The sequence below is a fragment of the Bos indicus genome, chromosome 29 (genome assembly GCF_029378745.1).
Source record: "Bos indicus isolate NIAB-ARS_2022 breed Sahiwal x Tharparkar chromosome 29, NIAB-ARS_B.indTharparkar_mat_pri_1.0, whole genome shotgun sequence".
Classification (NCBI taxonomy): domain Eukaryota; kingdom Metazoa; phylum Chordata; class Mammalia; order Artiodactyla; family Bovidae; genus Bos; species Bos indicus.
The window spans coordinates 18,081,368-18,097,042 of NC_091788.1; the positions used below are offsets into that span (position 1 = coordinate 18,081,368).

At 46.2% G+C, this 15,675-nt stretch overlaps 1 protein-coding gene across 3 annotated transcripts in view; it reads left to right on the forward strand.

Moving 5' to 3' along the window:
- Positions 1-15,675, forward strand: part of GAB2 (GRB2 associated binding protein 2) — a 181,108-nt gene that overhangs the window by 144,176 nt on the left and 21,257 nt on the right. For all 3 annotated transcript variants that reach the window (XM_070782995.1, XM_070782997.1, XM_070782996.1), the window contains exon 3: positions 13,053-13,296. In XM_070782995.1, coding sequence (XP_070639096.1) covers positions 13,053-13,296 — 244 coding nt within the window. The remainder of the gene's footprint in view (positions 1-13,052; positions 13,297-15,675) is intronic.

Consider the following 15,675-nt stretch of genomic DNA (forward strand, 5'->3'; position numbering starts at 1 on the left):
TACAAATGAGTTCTATTCCGAGAACACATTAGTAAGTCCAGTTTGTGCATAAGTCCAACAAAGTTAGCCTAGGGACCCAACTAACACAGTTGGCTGCATAGCGCTGTACTATAATAAGTCTATAATAGTTTTCACACGAATAATACATACCAGACAAACAGAAAAATAAAACATTTTTAGTCTTACAGTCCAGGACCTTGAATAGTACAGTGCTACAGTACAGCAGGTGACATACAGGCTGGCATCACGTGAACGGGCAAGAAGAGTTACTGACTAGAGGAGGCAGGAGATGGTAGAGCTGAAGAATCGTCAGCAGTAGGAGACGGAGGACAAGCTGCATCACTCATGCCTGATGTTGATGGCTCAGGTTCTGGTTCCTTGCTGGAGTCAATCCTGTCGACCCTCTTGAAAAGAACGATACAGTGATGCCTGGGTAGTAGCTCTTTTTTTCTCATCATGTCCAACTCTTTGGATGTTAGACGACACGGTAATGCCGGGTTGGATCCTGAACAGCTGCCACAGCCCGGTCTACATTCGGGTCTTGTGCCTCAAAAACTGACCGTGCCTCCTCAGACAAAGAAAACCCCCTGCCATTTCCTGCATTGTGAACCCCTTCACTAATTCTTCTTGTCTCCCTTCATCCTTTCTCTGGGCCTCCAGTTCCATCAGGTCTTCATCAATAAGCTCCTCGGGTTGCACAGCCAGGAGTTCAGTGAAGTCATCCTCTTGCAGACCTAGCTTGAAATGAAGCTGCTCTGCTACTGCGCTCTGTACAGTAAAGCACACAGGAGCATACCCACTCGTAGAGGTGCACTCACTCACAGTGTACACCAGACAGAGGCACTAACTCGCGTGATTGGACATACGAATGCATAGTCACACCTTTGAAAGTTCGAGGTTGAAGGTTCATAGGTAGGGATCTTACTGTCTTAGTCCCACTTTACAGATGAAGAAACCGAGGCACAAAGAGGCTCAGCTTTCCCTGGTTCTTACAACTACTAATTAAAGAACTTGGGATTCAGACACAGACAACCTGGCTCCAGAATCTATGTTCCTAATAATTAAACCATACCCTGAAATTCTAGGTACTGTTCCTTGCTTCATGCTGTCACAGTGCCTGTGTGGGGTCCTCAGCGCACATATGATGACCTGGGGAGGGCCACTGCTGTGTCTGCTCCTTTGTGATGACCTTCTCTGTCTTTACCTTTGTAGCTGCTTTCCCTACATTCCTTTAAGAGAGTATCACACAGAGCTCTTTCTGCTTTTATTTTCAACCTAAGCCAGCTCTTCTTGATTGCCCTAAACCATATTTTTAGCTTTCTCTGAATCTAAGACATATGTCCTCATGCCCACTAGAGTCCGCATAACTGTAAAGAGAGCTCAGAGGCTAGCCGTGGGGATTGGTCATTGGTGGACACATTTTCTCATCAGATTCCTCAGAGCAGTGGCCCTCTGGACAAAGGTACCAAGGACGTAATTCTCAGATGATTGTTGTCGGTAGAAAAGGTTTTGATGTGGAGGACTGGGCTGTGATTCTGGGTCTGTGGTTTACTTGCAGAATGAACCTGGGCCAACCAGATGTTCATCAGACTCTTGTAGACACTGGGTATGTTGGTTCAGGTTCTCCAAGAAGCTGCTGTCGAGATGCATTTAGATGTGCGAGAGACTTACTGGGGGAGATGCCTGTGAAGGATGCTGGGAAGGACCCTGAGAAAGGAAGAAAGCCCTCACTGGGCTGCAGGTCTGACACCAGTGATGAAGAGAAGGAAGGAAGGAGGATTGGAGCATAGTGCAGATCTAAGACAGCTTCGGGCTGGTCACTGGGAAGTCTCAAGCCAAGGTTTCCCATTGAAGGAGTCCCATCTCCTCATAGGAACAGGATGCTGTTCTTTGTCAGTGGATGAGAACAGCCCAGGGGAGTTAAGGGATGCAGAGGGCCAACAGCTGGGGCTGTTAGAAAATATGCTACCCACATCAGGAGATCTGAGAGGCGTGTTTTTATGGCCACCATATTGAAGCATCAGCGATGCGTCACATGAGGTGAAATAGTAGTAATAAGTGCTTTGATGAAAAGGAGACAAAGTAATGTGTTACGGAGTGACTGGAAGTGCCATGTGTAAAATAGGTAGCTAGTGCAAAGCTGCGGTATAGCACGGAGAGCTCAGCTCAGTGCTCTGTGCTGACCTAGGCGTGTGGGAGGGAGACCCACGGAGTGGAGATAGATATATATGTATGTGTATATACACGCTCATATATAGCTGATGTCCTTCTGTGTACAGCAGAAGCTAACACAACATTGTAAAGCAACTCTAACCCCCCTCCCCAGCGCCCCCAGAAACACACAAGATCTCTATACAGAAAATGACATCTGTGCATCTATGATATGGAAGAAGAAGAAATGGTTAAGAATCAGAAAAAAAAACTGGTGTTCTCTCCCAAGTCTGGCAGCGTAAATCAGTCCTGTTATCCTCTTACACCTTCTGATTCTGTATGCTGACCAGCAGCTAGCTTGTTGTTTGTGCCCAAGGTGTGCTAAAATGAGAATGAGTATGATTTCTTATAATTACATTCATGAGCTCTCCAAACTGGCTTTTCCTGTGGTTCTTTCTCTTGATTATTCCAAAGCATGAGTTTAGGATTCATGGGTCTTAGTTTCAACCCACTTCTGTATCCTTAGTGACAAACTTAAATTAGATACTAAGATTTTTGAGAGAGGACATGATTGTACAAACCAGACAGAGAATTACTAGTCTAGGGGCTGGCAGACTTTCTCTGAAGGGCCAGATAGTCAATATTTAGGCTTTACCACCTGTATGTTCTTTGTCACAAGGACTCCACTTTGCATAGAAGCAGCCATAAACAATATGTACATGACTAGGGGTAAAACTTTTGTTTATAAAGTCAGGCAGGGGACCAGATTTGACTGACGGTCCTTAGTTTGCCAACCCCTGTTCTGGTGTGATGATAATATGCCTTGGCAAGCCTGCTCAGATCCATGTACATATGGTCGTAGTGTGCGGGCCCTCCTGGGGATGTTAAAAAAAATAACTCTCCCTTTTGGATCCCAGTGGGAAAAAATGAGGATTGCTGAGGCATCAAGACACAAGAGTGGGAGATGAGTAGGGAAGCTCAAGATACGAAGCTGGGCGATTGTTACGACCCCAGGATGGAGGCCGCGGCTGAGAAAGAGCTGCCAGCGGGAAGTTGAGTCCTGCCAGGCTCTCTGCCTGCTGCCCTCTGCCACCTCTGGAAGTCCAGAGGACCAATCCTGCCTCTATAACCAAACCCTGAAGGTCTGCACACGCAGTTCACACACCAGGTGACCCCCGGATGGAGTGTTGAGGGAGAGGGCTCCTTTGTGGAGCACTGACCCACAGGCACTGGGGCACCTCTGGAGTCCCTGGGCCAACCCTACAGGGAGCTGTCGGTACCAATTCTATGCATTAGGACACAGATTCAGATGCCATTCCTAGGTTCCACAGCAAAACCAGCTGAGATTCCAGTTTCAGAACCCACATTCCTTTCCCTGAACCACGCTGCCTCTCCCGAAGGCACAGTTCTGGGTCAAGTAATGCTGTGGATCTGAGAATTCCCTCGGCAAGCTGGAGCTCTTAGAATCCCAGCCTCCCCATCCAGACTTGAGCAGTTCCAGGAATTGTTCTTATGATTGTTGCCACTGCTAATGATCCTTGATAAACTCCCATTATTAACGTCTGACACTCATGGTTCATGCTGGTGGCCAGTTGTCTCTTAGTGAAAGCCACTGTCAAAGAAAGGGGAAACTTGCCTCTTGTGGAGTTGGTTAGTTTAAAAATACAGTGATATGGTTTCAGTATTTCAATGGAAAGGTCACAAAGGTCAAATGCATCATTGATGTGTGAGCTTATGGCGCCCACTAGATGGATTGATTCTCATGGGAATACTAATGGGTTCCCAAAGTTCCTTGGGGGAAGGGAGAAGTGCTGCCCTGAGTATAAACTTGTTCTCCCAACTGTAGTATAAACTCCTAGAGCGAGGACCAGGGCCACTCTTTTTGATAGGCCTGCAGCTCTTAGCAGAGTTCCCACAATCAGTCCTCATGACCCTAAGTAAACAGCAGAGTGCTTCATTCCATTTATGGATTGGCTTTGTGGGGGAACCACAGTGTCTCCAACTGTAAATGAGAGATTTGGGGATGAGGGGGGAACACAGTCAGTAGTCAACCACGTAAGGTCTGTCACAACTGAGATGTGCTGTCCACGTGGCAGGTAAGATGAGAAGGCAGCTCGTAACCTGATCTGTCTGTCATGGACAGGACAGTGCATGCGTGCCTAAATATAGACCAGCTGTCCCAACCCAGAAGCAAGCACAGCTCAGACAGCCTCGCTAAGTGATCACAGTTCCTTCACCTGGAACAGCAGCTGACCTGTGGATCCTGGAGCTCTTCATTCCTTCTTCTGACCCAAAAAGGATCGTTTCTGACAAAACTTGCTGCTGTGATGTGTTTATTGAGCCCTTTGTTCTGATCTGGACGTTGAGTAGGCACACAGTGTTGTACTGAACACTGTCAGAGAAAACAGTCTAGGTCCTGAGTCCTAACAGCTCTCAGCCTAGTTCTGTACAAGAGATTTGTGAATTCCCAACATGAAATGCAGAATGAAACACTGCCGAAGATTTAGAGGAAGGCACGATTGGCTCTCACCAGAGACCTAGAAAGCATGGCATTTGCTGTGGACCTTAGGTTCCCATCTCTGACTTGAGATGCCCCTTACGTAAGGATGTGTGACCAGAGACTGGCTGACATGCCCGTGAGCTGCAGCCACTCACTGCCTTTGCCCCGGGCCCTTTGCAGGATCGATTTCTGCCAAAGTAGACTGAGAGATCATATCCATCAAGGTCAGGGCCCTTGGACTTGGCTCTTGGATCTCTGGGATGCTGTTTTTTCCCAGATCCTTCCTCAGAAGTGGTGGAGGGGGCGATGGGGAAGTCTGGCCCCTGAAAGGTCTCACAGGGTCCCATGTTTCTGCCTGTCTCTGCGTCCTCTTTTCTCTTCCTCTGCTTTATAGTTTTTATAAACATTAGGAGCCTTATATTTTTGAACTTGGGGAATTATTTATACTAGTCTTCAGTAGTTTGATCCAGCAAATGTTTACTTTCCATGCAAATATGAGTAACATAAACTCATGACAAAACAGCAGTCCTGATACCCAGTGTCTTGGTCATCAGATCTCCTGACTTGATTCCGCCCTGCCCCCCTCCCCCCATTATAGAGAATATATCTTTGTTCACATGGATACATCTTTCTACTGGTACTTCAGAAGGACCTCTGGGCTACAGGAGCTAAGTTTTAATTCCAGAGTTTACATCTGACCCGTTGTATGTCCTTGGACAAGTAGCCTCACCTTTCTGGGCAGTGATAATAAATGAATGACTGGACACCAGGATCCCTTCCAGTTGCCGTGTTATGGGAGTTATTGTGTTTGACCGTAAATGTAAGAATAACTTCTCTTAATGATGATGTCTGTGAGAGGATTTTGAGGATTATTCCTTCTTAAATTACTTCAGGCTTGTGATTGTGAGTTAAAATGACCTGGATCTATTGATCCAATTTTGCCATCAGCCATCCTGTCAACAGGATGTTTTTATTTCCTTTTTTTAAATATTTACTTATTTATTTGGCTGCACCAGGTCTTGATTGCAGCATACAGGATCTTTCCTTGTGCCACACAAATTCTTAGTTGTAGCATGCAGCCTGTTATTTGTGGCTCGTGGGATCTAGTTTCCTGACTAGAGATTGAACCCAGGCCCCCTGCATTGGAAGCACAGAGTTAGCCACTAGACCACCGGAGAAGTCCAGGGCTTTTGTTTTTAGAACTCACCGCCTATCTGATTCTTGCTTTTCATTTAGCTTTCTCCAGGGATCACTCATCCCATAAAATCCTACACCGTTGTTTGCAAAATTCTTTCGTTACTCATCTTCTCCCAGGAAGAAACCCTCAGAATCTTACCACTTTTCTACTTCTAGGAACAAATGATATAATGTAACAAGTATCAACCAACAACCATTTACTTAGTATTTAATAGTTACTATTTACTCATATTTTATCCCATTGAGTCCTTCAAAGGACCCTGTAAAGTGTTCGGTTCTCTTTGGCATTTCACAGTGTGGGAGAGGAGGTGCAGAGAGATTAAAAGTTTTGTCCAAGGCCCTGCGGCAAAGTCATCTGAGAATGTGGACTCCCACGTTTCTGACCCACTTTAGCCTCTTTCTGTTGCTCGCCCGTTCCTTTTGAATTGGCCATGAACAGATGATAAGGAGGGCCAGGAAGAATGTGGATGGTTTCCAATTTGGAAGTTTGATGATACCAAGAAAGATTTGGGGAAGAATTTGTTCTTTCGTTTGGCTTTCAGAGCTTGCTTTGCCCTTGATTTTTCAGTCAGCCCTAACACTTCTGCCCCTGCCCCAGAATTAAGAACCAGAGATTATTAAAAACCAAGCCACTGGTTCTGAATCTAAATCTCTGTGTAAATATAACTCGTTAGATCTTACATGGAGCAGCTCTCCTAAGTTCCCCAAAGATGACTTTGATGTGAATCCCTCATCTAATCCAAGTCCTTGCTTTTATAAATAGAGAAAAGAGGGCTCAGAAAGGTGAGATGGCATGCCGGAGGTCAGTCCGCCAAGGCTGACAGAGCTGGGCCTTGACCCTCCTTCTGTTGTTTGACTCTGCCTCCCATAAAGCTAGTACCATTCACCACATAAGGACTGTGTAGGAATTCTTCTCTCTCCATGGTTGAAAAGAATTGATTTTGAAGACAAAGCGATCTCATTTAGATCTAGGCTCTGCTGCGTTCTAGGCCTGTGACCCAGAACTCATTATTAACGTCTCTGCACTTCAATTTCTCCATCCCCCCCATAAAAGAAAACAAACAAACAACGGAGGAAATAATATCTACTTCACAGGGTAGACCAGAGACGCATAGCAGGTGCTTGCTAAATGGCAGCTGTAGTTGTTACAGTCAATATAGACATTTTTGTTCTTATTACTTTCACATGTAACGTCTATACAAGGTATAATTGTGACTTGGAAAGCGATTCCATACCTTGGCCAATGTCAAGGTCTCAGTCAGTTTCATGTGTACCCTAGGAATAGGAGCAGTAAGAATAGTGGGGTGCTCTGCTAAATACTTTGTATAAATGATCTCCAGTCCTTGCAGCAGCCCTGCAAACTATGTGTTCTCCCTGTTGAACAAATGAGGTTCCAAGAGGTTTATGTAACCCGTCCAAGGCCAGAGCCAGGAGTGACCAGGGCCAGGGTTTGAGTCCAGCCTGGGCTCCAGCATCAGCTTTGGTCTGCCATTTTATGGGTTCTGAGACCCACCGAGGCTTGGGGTGAGGGTTTGGGAGGGGGGATAAAGATTAAAAGGGCATTGAGATAAGGGAACCAGTCATTATTTGGCCAGTCATCTTTTCCAGAAACTCTCGCCAACCGCCCCTTTCCTGCTCCTGTTATCACTAGCCAGTGGATGGCTGGGCTGGGCTGGGCTGGGCTCCTCTGCTGAAATCCTTCAGAGCTTTCCTGTTCTAGAGTTTTGCAAGAAGGTGGGAGGAGTGTTTTTATGCTGGGCAGGCTTCCCATGAGTGATTGTGGAAAGGAAGGGGAGTGATTTTGTAGGGCCCTAAAAAGAAGCCAGGAAGACGAGGAAAAAATAAAACCCTGTTGAAAAGAAAACAAATTGACTCAGGCGTTTTCTGACATTATCTTTCGTCTAGACTTGGAGATCGAAGCTCAGGCCAGAAGTCTGGAAATGCCCATTTTCTTCTTGCTGTGTAACTGACCTTCCTAATGACCCAAGACACATCATTACAACTGCCTGATAGCCACACACCAAAAACAGCCCAGCCACATATTGTCTAATGTTTTCCTTTATTTTTAGCATTCTTTCCTTTCCTCAGGAGGTACCCAAGGCAATAAAAACAAATCTTAAACGAACATTTTATATGAGTGCTTAGACTTGTTTTCACAAGCTTATCTCATTTGCCCTTTACAGCAGCCCAGTGAGATAGGTAGGCAGCCCAGGGTTTATCCTCCCAAGCTCACAGGTAAGCAGCCAGAGCTCAGAGACCTGTCCACGACCTCATAAAGGCAGAGTTGGAGCCGGGTCCCTGGTCTCCTGACTCCTGTCCCATGCACGAGGCCCACACACTGTGAGGTGGAATTCCAACCTGCTTGAGGCTTTTCACCCCAAACCATAAGTTCTAGCTTTCTGTTTACCTGAGCTGCCCACTGCCTTGCTATGATGATGGGGTAAAACCCTCTACAGTGGGGTTGGAGGGAAGTATAGGGAACTGAAGGTAGGAAGCAGGGAATGTCTTTTTCTCAAGGGAGTTTAGCAAGGGCTTGGTATTTACTGAGCGTTCAGTTTTCAGAGAGGAAATAAAAAATAAAGGTCACATGAGTTTAACTGGATGACTGTTAATCTCTTGCATATATTTTACACTGCACGCTTTGCAAAGGGCTTATGCTTGTGTGTGTGTTTAATTCACATACTGTATATCACTCAAAGTATACAAGTCAGTGTTTTTAGTATATTCACAGGATTGTGCAACCATCATCACAGTCTAATTTAGGAACGTTTTTATGACCCCAAGAAGAAACTTTGTCCCCATTAGAAGTCATTTCCTATTCCCATCATCAAGCAACTACTAATCTATTTTCTGTCTCTGAATATTTACCAATTCTAATATTTCATACCGGTGGAATCTAGCTTCCTTTCACTTAGCACAGTGCTTTCAAAGTTTACACATTTTGTAACATGTATTTGTACTTTATTCTTCTACTGCTGAATAATATTCCATTATATGATATCCCAAATTCTCTCTATATATCCATCAGCTTATAGGCATTTGGGTTGTTTCCACTTTGGCTATAATGAGTAAAGCTGCTGTGAACATTTGTTTACGGGTTTTTCTGTGGATGTGTGTTTCCTTTACTCCTAGGACATACCTACAAGTGGAATTGCTGGGTCATGTGGTGATTCTGTGTTTAACTTTTTGAGGAACTGTCAACTGTGTGTGTGTTTAGAAATTTACTGAGATATATTTCCCATATTGGGCTTTTTGGTGGCTCAGTGGTAAAGAATCTGCCTGCCAGTGCAGGAGATGCAGGTTTGATCCCTGAGTCAGGAAGATCCCCTGGAGAAGGGGATGGCTACCCTACCAGATTTCTTGCCTGGGAAATTCCACAGACAGAGGAGCCTGGCGGGCTACAGTCCATGGGTCACCAAAGAGTCGAACACGGCTTAGCTTCTAAGCAACAATTTCTCATACCATAAAAGTCACCCATTTACGTATACAGTTCAGTGGTTTTAGCATTTCCCAGGGTTGTGCAACCATCACCACAGTCTAATTTTAGGAAATTTTCATCAGCCTCAAAAAGAAACACCGTTCTCATTAGCAGTCACTTTCCATTCCTGCTTACCAGCCCACCTCCTTCCCAGGCAACCGCTAGTTGACTTGCTACCTTTGAATTTTCCTATTCTAGACGTTTTACATAAACAAAGTCATGTGATCCAGTCTCTGGTCACTAGTTTCTTTCACTTAGCACAGTGTTTTGGGGATCCAGCCATACTGTGGCAAGTTATTAGTATTTCATTCATTTATATGACTGAATAATATTCCCTTGTATGAATATCCCACCTTTTATTTATCCAGCTTCTGCCTCTGTCATCCCATTGTGTTCTCCCTGTGTGTCTCTATCTCTGTTTTCTTATAAGGACTCCCGTCACTGGAGTAAGGCCCACACTAATCCCATGTAACTTCATTTTAATTCATTATATCTGCAAAGACCCTATTTTCAAATGTCATGTTCTGAGGTTCCTTGAGTTTTGGAGGGGACACTGTTCAACCCATAAAGACACGAAGGAGTAATCACATGAATTCAGATAGAAGTCTTTTAAAGTTGCAAGCTGAGGTAGGATTTTTGGCAAGGTTTCATACCAAAACAGCTTGGGAAGAACTTTCCTGGGGCTGTAGACCATTATGGAGCTAACTGGTTTCATAGACGTGGTTTTATGTCAGAAGAGTGAAATTCCAAGTGTCTCTGGGCCCAACTCATCCTAACACCTACTCCATCTTATTACCAGACCTCGAAAACCTCTTTGATCTTGACCACAAGAAACAAGCATGTATGGATTTTTGTGCCAGAGAAAATTATTGTATTCATTCAACACATATGTAATGAATACCCACTATGTTCTGGGACTGTTCTAGGCACCACAGATGACAGAGGAGACTGGAACACATCTTGAGTACTACAACTGGCAACATTTCTCTGGCCCTTTCTGCGTTTCATCCTTACAGCCACCCTCTGGAGATTTGTAAACAAGGAAACTGAGACCAGGGTGAAATGATTTCTCCTCCTCTGTGACTAAACAGACCGGGTCACATTTGCATCCCCAGCCTGAGCTGGCGGCACTGAGGCTGGGTCAGTCTTCCTTTGAATGCTTGACCCACAAGCATTCAACACAGGGGGCGTGAAAAAGGAATTGGGTGAGAAGGCAGGATAAGTTGGTTGTCACAACATGGCTATTCTTGTCAGTTTGAGGAACCTGGTCTTTATTCTGAAGGTGATGAGGAGTCATGGGTGGTATTGAGGGGGTCTGACTTATTATGCTGTGTACTTCAGACATTCAGTCAACACACGATTGTGGACCTGTGTCATAGATGGGGCTTCCTTCTAGGAATAAAACTTACAAAAGAGACAGTACCTCTGCCGTCACTGAGTTCATCGCCTAATGTATGCAGTGATGCAGAAGAAGTTGGTATTCTCCTGAAATTCTGTTTGAAACACAGGAAAGTTCAAGTGAGAAGCACAGTTGAAGAAATAAACAGGAAGTGGTTTTAAAAAGAGAGACCTCTGTAAGTCCTCCTGAGGATCACAGGGACCCACTGATGCATTTTAAGCAGGGCAGAGGCACAAAGACAGGAGGTGGTCATTGAGAAACAGGGAAGGGTGATAGATAACGCCTGGGCTTCTGTCTCGGAGAACTGACCGGATGGCGGTGTTGGTGTGCGTCACTGAGACACAGGATGCAGGAGGAGTTCCATTGAGATTGTTGAGCTTGACCTGCTTGTGGGAGAGCTGAATGGTGGTGCTCGGCAGATTGGGGGGCTGGCGGGGAGGAAGGGACGGGGGAGCAGTTATAGGACAGAAAGCTCAGGAGACAGAACCAAGCCAGAGATTAAGATCTGTGAGTTGTCATCACATAGCTGAAGCTGTGAGAACAGACAGGATACCCTGGAGAGTCTCCAGAGGGAGAGTAAGGTCACAGGAGGGTGTGCGCAGAGCACTGAGGAAAGCCCCCTGGATGGGCTGGCCGGGGGAGAGGGGGTCCAGAGACCACGGAGAGTGCAGGATGCCCCCCAAGAGGCTGCCCTGGCACCTCCCCTGGCGCTGGGCCTTCCTCTCTCCCGGGTGTCAACCCTCTGCCATTGGAGAGCTCATCTCGCACATCTAATGGAGTAACATAGCCATCGATTCTGTTAACAGACATCCAGTTCACAAGACCTGTAATGGGCATTCACTTTGGAGGTCGACAGAGCTGTCGATGGAACAGTTTTTCCCCAGAGGCCCATGGCGTTTCCTGCTATACGCTGGCATTAGTTGACCTCTCCAGCATCAGAAAAGACTGGAGAGTCATTAATGCGGTAGAGCTGGTGATCCCGCCCAGGGCCATGAGAAGGGTGCTAAAACAGGTCAGATAACAAAGGGCAGAAAGAGAACTAAGTCCCCTCTGAAATGTTCACTAGCCCCAGAAAGCCCCCATCATCACCACTAAAACATCAGCCCCACTGGCCATCACACTGCCAGAAATGACATCTAACCTTTCTTTTGAACAAAAAGTTTTGCTGGTGGAGTTACTGTATGCCGAATACATTTTTTTATTTTTTGCTTATTCTGCAAAGAGACTCAGAACTTGTTCTGTGTATCTGGGCTTTATTAGATAAATGTTGGCACTGAAGAGGTAACGTCAGCAGTCACTGCTCTTAGACACCCATGGGCCAGGCAAGGAAGCAGGGTGACAGTGGGTATAATGAAGCGTGGGCCACGTGCTGTTCACACCCAAAACAATGACCAAGTCCAGGAAGGTTTCAGGGAGAATATGATATCCGTGTAGGGTCTTAAAAGTCTGCCTGTGGATGCTAAAGAAGTAAAATCCAGGCGGAAGGAAGAGCACAAACCAAAGCAAAGAATCATAAAAGGGGCTGGTGTGTCCACGGACTGATGAAGCTTCCATATGCCTGGGGTATGGGAGGAGGAAAGCAGGAAATGGGTCAGACTGTGAAAGGCCTTGTATGTTGTGCTAAGGCATTTGGACTAAGCTTAGAGAGCCAGCCAAATGAATAATGCCCTTGGCTTGGGGTGTAGCACTCTAAAACTATTATCTGTCTTTAGTACCTCGCTTCCTTTCTAACACAACAGCGAGAGTTTAAGATAAGAGTTAAGTAGAAAAAGAAAAAAAAGACCCATAGAGTACAGGAGCCCGGCAGCGTTGTCCTGGGAGGACGTGGAAGGGCAGGCTGGAGGGGCCCCGGACGGTCTGAAGGGACTGGTGGTTCCGTTCCGTGTACTTTACCAGGTAGTGCGGTGACATGGTCCAGGCCCCTTGCTGCCTGAGTCTTCGGGAAGCAGAGCTTCATTTAATAAAGCCAGCGTAGCTTTGAGGGAGGCGATGCCCCAGGAGCCCCCAGAGAGAGGGGAGGCAGTGGCGTTCCCTTGCCCGAGGCTGGCCTCGCCGAGGGCCTGGACCCTGAGCAGCCTCGCCTCCCGGAGCGGGGCAGGTGGTGACCGGGCGACAGTGGCCTCCGGGCGACCCCGGGGGCAGCGCGGAGGTCCTGAGCCGGGAGGGGGCAGTAAGGGAGGGCAGCGGGCGGGCAGGCGCTGAGGACGCTGCCGCTGCGGGACATCGCCTCTGCCCCTCAGAGCCCCTCGTCCTCCGCCCGCCCGGTCCGGGAGAGGGCCGCCTTCCCTTCCCCGTCCCCTCACACAGCTCTTGCTCTCTGTTCACAGACTCCCTGCGGAACATCTCCTCGGCCCCGCACGGGCCGCGCTCCTCTCCAGCCGAGCTCAGCAGCTCCAGCCAGCACCTTCTCCGAGAGCGGAAAGCCTCGGCCCCGTCGCACTCCAGCCAGCCGACCCTGTTCACCTTCGAGCCCGCGCTGTCCAACCACGTGCAGCCCGCCCTGTCCGCCAGCGCGCCTCAGGAGTACCTCTATCTGCACCAGTGCATCAGCCGCAGGGCGGAGAGCACACGGTAGGCGCGCTGCCGAGCGCTCGCAGGGCCCGGTCCTTTTCAGCCTCTGCTTTTTAATTTTGAAGGCGCGGGAGTAAACTATCATTACATCTCTCCAGGTGACCAGATACATAATTATAAAACAAAATCACCATTGCTCTAGTTTAGGTAACCTTCACATTTTATGGGTATCATCTACATTGCTATATAATGATACTTGGATTCCAAAGAATCCTTTCATTATCAAAAATCTTGCTATAAAAACTTTAATTTGGAAAAAAAGGCGTTAAGAAGCTAGAGTTTCAGAATCAAAAACAAAGTCAGTGCATTTGTTGACCCTAACAATATAGCTATAAAACCTTAACATTGTTGAGTAAATCCGTATCTCAGTTTTGCTACCACTGCAGCGTTCCATGTGGCAGCCACTCTCCACATGTGGCTATCTAAATTGGAATCAATTAAAATTAAATAAAACTCGGGAATGTCCCTGGTGGTCCAGTGAATAACAATCTGCCTGCCAGCCCAGGGGACACACATTTGATCCCTGATCGGGGAACTACTACCCACAAGCCGTGGTGCAACTAAGCCTGCATGCCACAACTAGAGAGTCCGTGAGCCACAACAAAAGTCCCCCATGATGCAGCTAAGACCAGACACAGTGAAATAAAGAACAGTTGTGACTGTGGTGATGATGAAAGAAAATAGATGCCAAAGATGTCTGTAACAGCATAAATTTAAAAGAAAATTATTTTAATTAAATTGCACTGAATATTAAGTTATTCAGTTGCACCAGCCATATTTCAAGTGCTCAGTGGCCACACGTGGCCACTGGCTACCATACAGGGTCATGCAAATACAAAACATTTTCATCATCACAGAAAGTCATAGCAAGAACTCTCTGCTCTAGAGTAAGTTTTTGTTTTTCTGACAGCGAAAACTCTCTCAGGTATAGAGCCTGTACATACTTTTATTACCTTTTAGTCTCATCATTAGGGTAAACAAAAGCACAGGGCTTCTGGACTTTGCTGGAACTGGTTCCCAATTCTACCATGGCCAGCAGATTGCAAATCATGTTCCTGAATTAATTAATTTAGAAATAACTAATTTGTGTTATGAGAATTAAGGCAGTTAGAGAGCTGGTTTATTGATAAATCACATTACGGAATATTTTCATGCATAATCACACTTAAACCAATCAAACACACTGAGAAATTGCTAGGATCGATCATTTCTCTCTGTTTCACGGATGAAGAAACTGAGACTCACAACTTCTGAATGACAGAGGTCGGACTAGAACCCAGGCTTCTCCTTTCTGGTCGTGTACTCTTTTCTCTACACTGTGCTGTTCTGTGATTCTGGTTTTCTGAGTCATTTTCATACACTCCCAATACTCAGTTTGAAATCTGCCTCAAAAACTCATTTTCCTCAAGCAGCACGATTCATTTGTGAACTTTCGCTAATTCAGGTGACCTCCATCAGTGTACGCATGAGGGGCTGAGTTCTACATGGGTAGAATGAATTAGCCAAGATCCCTGAACTAGTTAGCACCTAATTCTTCTGAACCACAGACCAGGGACACTGGTAGAATGCAAAGTATTTCACAGGCTTTTCAGTTCAGTCAGTTATGGTTTCAGATTCAGGTTTGGCCACTTTGTGACCTTGGGGGCCATTTATTTAGCCTTCTTGACCTTCAGTTTCCTTCTCTGCAGAGTGAGAATAATTAACTCATGAGCATAATTAATGAACATAAAATGGCAAAACATTCCTGAGGTACCCATGAGGTAGGAGGTCCTCGGGACATACTGCCAGATGCTCTCCCAGGCCCCCACCCCTTCTGCTACACATAGGATCACAGGGGAGTAAGGAATGAGAGGCTGTACAGTCATAGTTTTAGTGAAAGACAGAGCACTTTATATTAGTGTCTCTCAAACAGGAACGGCACACGAAATACCCAAGCATCTTGTTGAAATGCTGCGTCTGATTCGGTGGGCCTGCGGTGGGTCCTGAGATCCTGGTATTCTGCAAAACCGTAAATGATGCTAGCACAGACTGCAGGTCACCCTTCCATTTTTATATTAATGCGTTACTGTCCTTTGGGACAGGACTCAGATCGCGTATCGTTGCATGATAAATATTTGAACAAATCTGTTACAGAAATATGTTATCTCCATAGCCTGTGGATGTTCATGAATGAAACAGAACTTACCTACATCTGGGGAAGCAACTTGACTGTGGGGCCTTGATCAAGTCGTGCTTTCCTCTGGGTCTTTGTTTTGACTTGTGTGGGTGAGGGAGCAAGAGGTTGATGAGTAGGATCTCAGGGAGATTTTAAAAAATAGTAAACTCAGTGTTTGTAGGATTCCAAGCAGGAATGGAGGGTGGGAAGGAAGCTTTCTTCAG